Source organism: Molossus molossus, unplaced genomic scaffold (assembly GCF_014108415.1).
Source record: "Molossus molossus isolate mMolMol1 unplaced genomic scaffold, mMolMol1.p scaffold_m16_p_5, whole genome shotgun sequence".
Classification (NCBI taxonomy): domain Eukaryota; kingdom Metazoa; phylum Chordata; class Mammalia; order Chiroptera; family Molossidae; genus Molossus; species Molossus molossus.
The window spans coordinates 107,186,465-107,198,770 of NW_023425388.1; the positions used below are offsets into that span (position 1 = coordinate 107,186,465).

The 12,306-nt window shown below is 40.9% G+C and overlaps 1 protein-coding gene across 5 annotated transcripts in view; it reads right to left on the reverse strand.

The window, feature by feature from the left end:
• Positions 1 to 12,306, reverse strand: part of GK5 (glycerol kinase 5) — a 95,048-nt gene that overhangs the window by 10,959 nt on the left and 71,783 nt on the right. For all 5 annotated transcript variants that reach the window (XM_036243074.1, XM_036243075.1, XM_036243078.1 and 2 more), the window contains exons 10-11: positions 10,577 to 10,703; positions 9,414 to 9,518 (exon numbers count right to left, since the gene is read on the reverse strand). In XM_036243074.1, the coding sequence (XP_036098967.1) occupies positions 9,414 to 9,518; positions 10,577 to 10,703 (232 nt within the window). The remainder of the gene's footprint in view (positions 1 to 9,413; positions 9,519 to 10,576; positions 10,704 to 12,306) is intronic.

Here is a 12,306-nt window from a genome sequence, read left to right on the forward strand (position 1 = left end):
ACGGACTCAATCTCCATCAGGGGGCGTGCAGGAGGCAGCCAATCAATGCGTCTCTCTCACATCGATGCTTCTCTCTCTCCCTTCCTCTCTATAAAATCGGTGAAACATTTAAAAAAGAAAGACCAAAAAATCAAGATCAAATTTATTTAATATCCTTTTTACTGATATATTACATATACAAGAAAATGCACAAACCCTAAGTGTATAGATGGATGAACTTTCAGTCTGAATACACCCAGCTAACCAACACCCAGATCAACACTTCTTTGTTCAACATCATGCTGTGGATTCAGTCATTTTGTTACAAGTAGTTGTACTTCAGTCATTCTCCCCCGTACGGTATTCCATTGTTTGACCATCTAAAAATAGGTGACTTTTTCTCTTTCCTCATAATAGTTACACCCGAGCCTGATACATGATAAGCAACATGTTGATGCTATTGTAATCTTTTTTCTTCCATTACATCTGCCTCTGTAGGAGCTGTGGTACTTAAATGAACTTGCTCCCCCTCCCTCAGAGTGCTAGATGCTCTTCAATAGTTGTATTCTCTTTGGGGTCAGGCTTATGGGGTTGGCAGGCAGTGAGGGGTAAGGTTTCCCTGACTATGAGAAAGATTAGGCCTTTCCCCTTAGCCTGGAAGAGGAGCAGTCTAGACCACACAGTAGTGATATCCACTGTTAGCAGGATGTCCCAGGAATGGGCTAGGCCAGCTCCCTCTGCACATGCCGAGTGAATTTTCTCTTGGGCTCAGTAGGCTGCCTGTACAGAGAACATCAGGGGGTCCTTACCAGCCTCTAGTATTTTCACCAGTGACACTCAGGTCAGTCTATTTGAGAACCCAAGGCTTCATTCATGTTTGGGCCCCACTCCAGCTTCAACAGTGAGCCTTACTCCTCTTACTGTTTGTCACCCAGCAGCAAGAGGGAGACAGGACCGTGAACAAAGGCCCTACACACTAGCAGTAACATGTAACTATTCACCACCACCTAGAATTAGTTCATATTTCAGAGAATGTTTACCTCATCTCTTCTAATGAGCGAGCCTGTATCTCTCTTAGGAAGATACCCTTAGAGAACAAACCAGTTTTCTTACTTTGACTAAATGAGAGTCCTGGGTAATTTTAAATGTGTCCTGGAAATCTTATGGGGATTGTCTGAAGAAGGCAGATGTGACATGTAGCAATTAAAGGTGGCACTGCTAGGGGAAAGACGTCCCTTGAGTGATGTTGCTGGAGGGCATCAGAGGTGGAGCTCCCTTAGTTACAGAAAAGAAACGAGGCAGACCTTCGCTGCCCTAGTGTTCTCGCCAGGGCTTCCTCGCTGCTCCTTTCCGCCTGGACTGCTGCTTGGGCAGCTGCCTCTCCCACCTACCCCACTCTCATTCTTCTTTCAGGGCTCAGCTCAAACATCACTTCTTTAAATAAACTTTCTGATTCTCCAAGTCTGGGGTTTGTGGCTCTGGGGACAGAACTGAAGGGACAGCTGCCAGGGTCCCTGTGCTGAGTCACTCTTCCATACTGCAAGGTCCATCTTTCTTAGGTGGAGCACTCCCCTTTTGCGGCAGCAGCCTGGGGGAAAACGATGGCCCCACCCTCGGCACTCCCTCTTGCCCCGCCCTATGGAGCTTATGCCATGCTGAGGGTACAGCCAGAGGCTCTTTCAGTGACCCAGCCTAACAAGCAGTCGGCAGGAGGAAGCAAGCAGAGGCAGAACTTGGGGTGCCATAGGACTTTTGCTGACCTGCCCCGGGCCCAGTGCTAACAAAATCTGGCCTTGGTGCACAGTTTGGTTCTTCCTGCACACACCCAGGCCCAGCAGAGGCAGCCACAAACTCTGGATCACTTGTAGCTCCAAATAGGTTGCTGAGGGCCAGTCATAGTCAGCATCTGACATTGGCCTGCACCAGAGTCCATCCCAAGAGGCCCAGAACCAACACGCCCAGGGGTCAGCTTCAGACAACACCAGAGCAAGATCCAATAAGTTTCACAAGCTGAATATCCAAATGGAGATCTTGGCAGACAACAAACCCTGCTCAGGAGAATTCTGAATTTTGTGGTCAGCACCTGTATAGCAGCTTGCATACATTGGTGGGGATTGAATCTCCTAGTCAGCCAGCCTGAGAGTCAACACAGGCATGAATAGTCCAATAGCAATAAAAACTCAATTACAACAGGAGGGCACACATAACCCCCACAAGGGATATTCTTGGAGCACCCAGCTCAGGTGATCAAGAAGACTGAACCACAGAGTCCCACAGCACACCTACTACATAAGGTCACCCCACAAAGACTGGAGGTCATAGCAGACCTACCTAATACATAGAAACAAACACAAAGAGGTAGCCAAAATGGGGAGACAAAGAAACAGGCCCCAGATAAAAAGAGCATGAGAAATCTGTAGGAAAAGAGCTAAATAAAATGGAGGCAAGCAATTTATCAGATACAGAGCTCAAAGTAATAAGGATGCTCACCAGCATGAAAAAGGACATAGAAACCATAAAAAGGACCAGTCAGAAATAAAGAATGCCATATCTGAAATGAAGAATACACTGGAAGGAATAAACAGTAGGTTGGATAAAGCAGAGGACTAAATCAGCAAGTTGGAAGACAAGGTAGAATAAACACCCAATCAGAGTAGTAGAAAAAAAAAAAAAAAAAGTTTTTAAAATACAGATAGTTTAAGGGACCTTTGGGACAATATGAAACATAACAACATTTGCATCACAGGGGTACCAGAAAAAGAAGAGAGAGAGCAAGAACTATCTGAAGTTCTTAAAAAACCACAAGTCCAGGAAGCACAGAGAGTTCCAAACAAGAAGAACCCAAAGAGGCCTACACCAAGACACATCACAATTAAAATGGCAAAAGTTAGAGACTAAAAGAGAACCTTACAAGCAACAAGAGAAAGACAGTTAATTACCTACAAGGGAGTTCCTATAAGACTGTCAGTTTATTTCTCATCAGAAACATTTCAGGCCAAAAGGGATGGAGATAAAATATTCAAAGTGATGAACAACAAGGATCTAAAATCAAGACTACGCTGTTCATAAAGGCTATCATTTAAAATTGAAGAAGAAATAAAGAGTTTCCCAGACAAGAAAAAGCAAGAAAAGTTTTGTTACCACCAAACCAATATTACAAAAAATGTTTAAAAGCCTGCTTTAATGTTAAAAATAAGAATAAGAAAACAGAGGAACATAGTTAAAAGAATTAAATGGCAATAAATACATATTTATCAAAAATAATTTTATAAGTAAATGGCTTAAATGCTCTAATCAAAAGACATAGCATAGCTGAATAGATAAGAATACAAGACCTGTATTTATGCTGTCTACAAGAAACACACCTCAGAATGAAAAATACACACAGACTAAAAGTAAAAAGATGGATAAAGATATTTCATGCAAATGGAAAGAAACAAAAACTGGAGTACCAATACTTATACCTGACAAAATGGACATTAAAACAAAGGCTACAGTAAGAGACAAAAAAAGACACCACATAATGATAAAGGGTGCAATTAAACAAGAGAATATAATCCTTGTAAACATTTATGTACACAACACAGGAGCACCTAAATATGTAAAGCAAACATTGATGGACATAAAGGGAAAAACTGATAGTAATACATTCATAGTAGGGGATTTTTAACACCTCATTGACATCAATGAATAGAACTTCCAGGCAGAAAATCAACAAGAAAATGGCAGCCTTAAATGACACACTAGATCAAATAGATTTCATTGCTATCTTCAGAGCATTCCTCCCCAAAGCAGGAAAATATACGTTCTTTTCAAGTGCACATGGACTATTTTCTAGGATAGATCTGTACAAATTCAGTGCAATTCCTATCACTATACCAATGGCATATTTCACAGAACTAGAACAAATATTCCAAAAGTTTATATGGAATCACAAATAAATATAGTATTGCAGTACAGACACAGCAATCTTCATAAAGAACAAAGTGGGAGGAATCACACTACCTGATATCAAACTATACTACAAGGCCACAGTAATCAAAACAGCATGGTACTGGCATAAAAACAGACATATAAATCAGTGGAATGGAACAGAGAGCCGAGAAAAAGACCCATGCCTTTATAGTCCTTTAATATTTGACAAAGGTGGCAAAAACATACAATGGGGAAAAGAAAGTCTATTCAATAAATGGTGTTGGGAATATTGAACAGATATGTATAAAAAAACTGAAACTAGATCACTTCCTTATACAATACATAAGAATAAACTCAAAATAGTGTAAAGACTTAAATGTTAGACTCGAAACCATAAAAATCCTTTGAAGAAAACGTAGGCAGTAAAATCTCAGACATTTCTTATAGCAATATTTTTTTCCGATGTATCTACCCAGGCAAGGGAAACAAAAACAAATGGGACTACATCAAACTAAAAAGGTTTTGTACAGTAAAGGAAACCATCAGCAAAATAAAAAGACAACTCACTCAATGGGAGAACATATTTGTTGATACATCTGATAAAGGGTAAATATTTAAAATTGTTAAAGAACTTATAAAACTCAACACTGAAAATACAAACAATCTAATTAAAACATGGGCAAAGGACCTGAATAGAAATTTCTCCGAAGAGGACATACAGATGGCCAACACACATATGAAAAGATGCTCATCATCACTAATCATCAGAGAAATGTAAATTAAAACCACAATGAGGTATCACCTCACACCTGTCAGAATGGCCGCCATCAACAAATCAACAAACAACAAGTGCTGGTGAGGACGTGGAGAAAAGGGATCCCTTGTGCACTGTTGGTGGGAATGTAGACTGGTGCAGCCACTGTGGAAAAGAGCATGGAGGTTCCTCAAAAAATTAAAAATGGCCCTGGCTGGTGTGACTCAGTGGTTGGAGCATGGACCTGTGCCTCAAAGGGTTGTGGGTCTGATTCGTGGTCAAGGGAATGTACCTGGATTGTAGGTTCAATCCCCGACCCGGTCAGGGCGTGTGGAGGAGGCAACCAATTGATGTGTCTCTCTCACATCAACGTTTCTTTCTCTCTCTCCTCTCTTTATCTCTCTCTCTCTTCCTCTCTCCATCCCTTCCACTCTCTCTAAAAATCAATGGGAAAGCTTACCCTTTCTGACAGCATGGATGGACCTGGAGATTATTATGCTAAGTGAAATAAGCCAGTCAGAGGAAGACAAGTACCATATGTATTTGCTCATATGCGGAATCTAATGAACTAACAAGCAAAATGGAGAGAGACTCACAGGCAAGAGCAGGCTGACAGCTGTTGGGGTGGGGGTGGGGTGGGGGTGGGGCTAGATGGGAGGGGTGGAGGGATGTAGCAAAAAGACAAAAGAGAAAAAAAACTCATGGATATGGACAACAGTATGTTGGTTGCTGGGGGGAGAAGTGGGCGAGGGGAGGAGAGTATAAGGGGCATAAACGGCCACAGGCAGAGACTTGACTTGGGTGGTGAACACACAACACAGCACAGGGTACAGATAGTGCTGTAGAACTGTGCACCTGAAACTTGTATAACTTTGTCAACCAGTGTCACCTCAATAAACGCAATAAAAGGGAAAAAAGACAAAAGACAGAAACCTTCTGATTCTCCAGTTACAAAAAGCCCTCTCTTTAAAAAGATATCACTGATCCCATAACTACTTGTCCTTCTTGGTCCTTAACACTAATGGTTTGTATCTGTTGTTTCTCCTAATTGTCCACTTACTACAGGTGCTTCTTGCCGGACTGCAGGCTCCAGGAGGGCAGGGCCTCTCCTCACTGGGCCGGGCACGTGGTGCTTCAGGCACACACTGAGCACTCCATCACTTGCTAACTGAACACAGCTGGACTGAGACAGCAAGACTGAACAAAGAGTGAAGGGGAGCAGCAATGGACCAAATTAAGTGGAAAAAAATGATGATCATGTAGGGACCCAAATGTGGCAGTTTACATAGGAAACCAAAGGAAAGAGTGAGAGAGAACTAGCCTGTGTGAAAAAGATGAAGAAAATAATGTCTCTCTGGTTTACAACAGCTTGTACGCCTGAGCTGTATCACCCTGAGGGGTGGAAGGAATCCCCCTCAGAGGGGAACAAGCCCAGCAGGTCACACAAGGACAGCAAGGCTCAGACTAACATCTTCAAGGAAATGACAGGGTTTCTCAAACTCTTACATCTGGTTCCTCTGAACGTCATGTAGTTATGTTTTTCAATATTCCCATTAAAGTGAATTCCATATATTCAAATAAATGTTGACTCCTTGTATGAATTTCAGACAGATACATACCAGTAATGCTGAAAATTTAAAGTAAATAATTCAGCTATGAAGTATCTCTTTCTCCAGGTTGACCAACAGTTCTGTTTTCCTGCCAAAGACGGGACTGGCCTTCAGGAGGGCATGGTGCCTCTACCAGAAATCCCATCACTGTGATAGGTCAGGGCCTTTTAGCTGCATCTCCCAGAAAAGAGTTTCCATCATCTGAGAATCACAATGGATGAGCCTCAGTGCAGATGGGCAGTGAAAATGATTCCCATGCACATGATGTCATATGCGCATGATGTCATATGTGCACTGTCATATGCATGTGATGTCGCATGCATGTGATGTCATATGCAACTTGAAGATGATTTTTTCTTAATGACAAATGTGAAATTATTCTGCTTTTCCTTTCCATCTTCTGGGAAGGAATAAAATTAAAAGGTATAACTAAAACAGAAGATGTATATAGCCTATAGTTTCTACTTCTGATAATCTGGAATTATCTAAGGATACATATCCAAAAAATTGAAAGAAATACATTTAAGAAGAGGAGTGAAGTGATAAAAAGTTTTGAAATAAATATTTTTGTTCTTGAGTAATCTTATGCTTATCATGTAGATGAAGGCTTATAGACAGGGAAAAAGAAAGAAAGGAAGAAAAAGATTGGCATTTTCCTCCTATAGTGTGTTTTCTGCCACCAGAATTATCTTTGTCTGATAAACATATCAGCTTAGTTCAAAACAGCAAAGTAGAGAGTCTAAGTCTGCTCCATAATTTAATCATCAGAGATAACCACGGCTAATACTTTGGTATATAACATTTCACACCTTATGCACAAAATATGGTCATGTAATATACTTGGCTATTTATTATTCACAATAGCCAAGAGGAGGAAACAACTCAAATGTCCATCAACTGATAAATAAATTGCCATACTCATACAATGGAATATAATTCAGCAATAAAAAGAAATGAAAGAACTGATACATGCTGCAACCTGGTGAACCTTGAAGAGGTTATGACGCAAGAAACCAGTTATAAAAGATCTCATGTTACATGATTCCAACTATATGAAATGTCCAGAGCAGGAAGATTGATAAAGACATAAAGTAGCTTAATGGTAGCTTAGGAATGGAAGGTGGAACAGGGACTTGCTACTAATGGGTATGGGGGTTTTTTATAGGGGGAACAAAAATGTTCTAAAATGAGATTGTGGTAATGGTTGCACAATTCTGTGAAAATTAAAAATTGTACACTTTAAATAGGTGAGTTATATGGTATGTGAATTATATCTCAATAAAGCTACTTTTTAAATAAGCAAAAAATACTTACACATGCAACTGCTTCATTTCCTCCTTACAGTATGATAGACAATATTCCATGTCAATAAAATAAGCAACTATACTATTATTTGTGAGTGTATAATGTTCCACTACAGTCGTCTCTCATTTATCGTGGCTAATCCATTCCAGACTCTGGCGGCTGCACCTGGCGTTGAAGGATTCCTGGGGTGCTCACATACATAGGCCTACAGTCCATACGTACAGTAATTTTCATTTAAACTATAATACAGGTCTATCATTGACTCAGACAACCGAGCGTGCACTGTATCATCTTCACTGTCTTGATCAACTTTTTAATGAATATATTTGAAAAAATCACGATAGAGTGAAGCCGCGAAAGTCGAAGTGCGAAGTGGTGAGGGACGACTGTATATTGATATTCTGACATTTACTTATCCAATGTTTTATTATTATATGAGCACTTATTTCCGATTGCTGCATTAAATACCTATGTGTGCATACAGCTTTGCACACCTGTCTGATTCTTTCTTTTTTTTTTTTTTTTTTATCCTCACCCGAGGACATTTTTCACTCAGATAGAGCGGGAAGGAGAGAGAAACATCGATGTGAAAGGGACACATCGAGTGGCCGCCACCCACACGACCCAACCAGGGCAGCCAAGGTACATGCCCTTAGCGGGAACCGAACCCGGGCCTCTGTGGACCACAGGCTGACGCTCTAACCGCTGAGCCAAACCGGCCAGGGCTGATTATTTCTTTAGGAAACAAAAAATTGAACTGTGGGCAAAGGGTTGCACTCAATCATACTACCTGATAGTCCTCCAGAAAGGCCGTACTGATTAACATTCATCCCAATAAAAAACAATAATATTATTTTCTCTACAAGTCCCACGAATGCTGAGCATATCAAACTAATTAATCTCTAATAATGATAGGTGACATAATTTTTTAAATCTGTATTTCTTTGATTATTGAATTTAAACATCATTTTTAGTCATTTGGCTTATGAAATACCTATAATTCTGTCCTTTGTCTATTTTTTATCATCTTAATTAATTTTTCTGACATACACTATAAATTGTTCTCACTAATTTGTCTTTTAGCTTTGCTTAATGGCAACTCTCTCCTTACACATTCTAATATTTTATATATATAAATCTATTATTCTTTTTTTTTTTTTTTTATCCTCACCCGAGGATATTTTTCCATTTTTTTGTTCAGGTAGAGTGGGAGGGAGAGAGAGGAACAGAGAGAGAGAGAGAAACATCGATGTGAAAGGAACACATCGAGTGGCCGCCACCCGCACAACCGACCAGGGCCGGGGACAAACTGCAGCCGAGGTACGTGCCCTTAGCGGGAACCGAACCCGGGTCTCTCAGGACCGCAGGCCGACACTCTAACCGCTGAGCCAAACCGGCCAGGGCTAAATCTATTATTCTTTATCGTCATGGTATCGGGCTTTAACATCTAGCCTTTCATCATCCCAATATCATAAAAATAGCCCAGCCAGTGTGGCTCAGTGGCTGAGCATCGACCCATGCCCCAAGAAGGTTCCGGTTCGATTCCCAGGCAAGGCACACGCCCAGGTTGTGGGCCCAATCCCCAGTGAGGGGCATGCAGGAGGCAACCAATCCATGTTCTCTCTCATCAATGCTCCTGTCTCTCTCTACCTCTCCCCTTCCTCTCTCTCTAAAAATCAATACAGAAAAAAATAATTTAAAAAATTTTGTTTAAATAGATCCTACATTTTCTTCTAGCACACGTCAGTTTATTTTGCTTTATTTGAATAATCCATCATTCCCTACTGATCTGCAATCCGGCAGTGCCCTTAACTTCCAGCCTGGCCTGTGAAATGTGCGAGATGACTCACCCAACTGCTGGGCCCACTGTATGGCAGTTCCAGTGTCTCCTGCATTGCCTTCAGCCAAGCACACAACCTCCCGTCCAATCTTCCACCCAATTAATGGATAGAAGCCTTAAAAACAAAGAATGTAATTCGTATGGTAAATAGGTGATTCACTGCAGAAACATCTACATTGGGAAAATGTAATTAACTAAAAAACAAGCGAAGCGGCTCTGAAGTCCGAGTGCCTGGGGTCTGATCTCGGTCCTCTCTCCTTTTCCACCTGGGGCCTTAAACGTCTCTCACCTCTGAGCCTGTTTTCTCAATTAAACTATAAATGCTCTACAGAGAGCTTTTGTGAGAATAAACTGCGTAAGACCTAAAAAGAATGTAGCACAATGCCTGGCATATAATATGAACATAAATATTAGCTTTTATTAGTGTTGCCTATCCATGTCTCTGGAAACACAGAAACAATATTTTAATTGAGAAATATATGGTTATTATGAGATTGGTTTGCTTGAGACTCTTATCTATTGCATTGATCTGTGGTTTCAGAACAAGCCTCCTAAACAAAAACAACCTCCTGCAATGATCAACCTTTTCTACCTTCCGTTTTCCCAGTCAGGGCAAAAGGAAGCGCTTTAGTGGTGATGGAAGGTAGGAAAGAGATTTTCAAATCCACCTCTTAGTAACCATGTCAGGGGACCAGAGGCCAGACTGAGTGCCCCCAGCCGTCCTGGGTATGGTCACACAACCGAGATTTCTGGTTTATAAGTCCCAGGATTTCCCCCAATAGGGAGAACAAACTCTTAGTAATTATCGTTCACAGGCGGTGATCACTAGTTGAGAACTATCACCTCAAAAAATTCACAGAAAGGACAATCATTTCTTACACATAAAAGATATTTTAGAGGCCTAGAACATGTTTTAAATACATATATTATAGGTAAATTTTTGGAAAGCTAACCAAAATACCTTAATTCTTCTTAATTTTTCTATAACCTCTCTCATATTTCATGCTTTTAATTTAAAGAAAAATGGGAAGTGGAGATTAACTGTCTCTAAGAATAATAATGAGAAGTATGTTAGAGAGTATCCTTAATAGAAAATGGGAAAATAATATCATGAAAGTTAAATTTGCAAAAAGTGGTATTTGATTAATCAAGAGGATCATTCTAATTATTTACCTCCAACATTCTGTTGAGGGTTATTTCCAGTGTTGATATCCAGGAACGTCCCAGTGCCCATGGTCAGCTTCACGTCCCCGGTCTGGAAGCAGCACTCCCCAAACATGGCTGACTGCTGGTCGGCCACCTGCCAAAATTCAAATGAAGGACCTCTGGGCCCAGAGCAGTGGCCCATTTCACTGGATCCCACTGTCTTACTTAATGTATTCTCTTGGTTCAGTATTTTCTTTTTTCCTTTTTCTTAAAAAATCTTGCCCTGGCTGGTTTGGCTCAGTGGTTAGAATGTCAGCCCATAGACTAAAGGAGTGCAGGTTCAATTCCCAGTTGAGGGTACGTACCTGTGTTGCAGGTTCAATCTCCAGCCCTGGTCAGGGTCGTGCAGGAGGGAGAGAAACACTGATGTGAGAGAGACACATCAACTGGCTGCCTCCCACATGACCCTGACCAAGACCAGGGACTGAACCTGCAACCTACACTATGTGCCCTTGACCAGGAATTAAACCAGTGACCCTTCAGTCCTCAGGCCAACACTCTAACTGCTGAGCCAAACCGGCCAGGGCTAATTCACGAGTTTTAAGTATCATAGGAATAACCTTAGAAATAAAAGTCAGAATAAAAATTGTGCAGAAAGTCCTGGCCGGTTTGGCTCAGTGGTTAAAGCATCAGCCCATGGACCAAAGAGTCCTGGGTTTGATTCTGATCAAGGGCACATACCTTGGTTGCAGTTTGTCCCTGACCCTGGTCGGGGTCATGTGGGGGCAACCAGTCAACGTGTCTCTCTCGCATTGATGTTTCTCTCTCTCTTTCCCCCTCCCTCCCACTCTATCTGAAGATAAATAGAAAAATATCCTCGGATATTTAAAAAAAAAACATTGAGCAGAAAAAAAACAAGATCTTTTGTTTACATCTTACAAGTGGTTTCACTCATTAGTCAAAATAATTGACCTTACAAATTTCTCCTTTAGTAAGAGTGATAGGTGTGCATGCTTAACTACAAATAGATGTAACTGAAAACCATCATTTCTCAACCATACACTTTTTATAAAAAAATTATAACATTCTGTTCATACAGTTACATGTAGAGACATACACAGCAATGTTTTAAGAAGAACACTTTCTTACTAATCTACAATTCTTCCAGCCATACCTTATCTAAACCTGAGAGTACCCCTAGGCTGAACAGGACCTATCCTCTCTAAATGCACAGGAATCTGTGACTTGAGCATTACATTCCCCTTCCCTCAATTTTTCCCTCCACCTCCCGTGGTGACTGTCCACCGAGGGACAGTCCACATTTCCTGCTGAAGCCGTTACAGGAAACCAAAGGCAAGTTCTGCACAGCCTCTCAAGCAGGTGGTAACCCTTTGAGACGCACTCATCCAGACGGAAAGTATGATCAAGAAGGAAGCTTCAAACATGAGACACTGCTAATTTTTCACTCTTCCACGAGCTTCTCTACTGGTAGATGCTGGCTAAGGATGTATAAAATGTGAACACAACTTACTTCTTTACTTTAATTGTTATATCATTGTTCGTGGTCACATTGTATGGAATATAAACAAAGGATCGGCTCTATTAATGTTTTCATAACAAATATAAACCAACATTACTCAGAATACAATATTTTTTAAAAAGTTGTTTCCTAGAGGTCGAAAAATGGCGGCGGAGTGAACGGAGCTACACAGACCGTCTCCCAGAACCAAACTGGAATTACAACTATAACACAGACA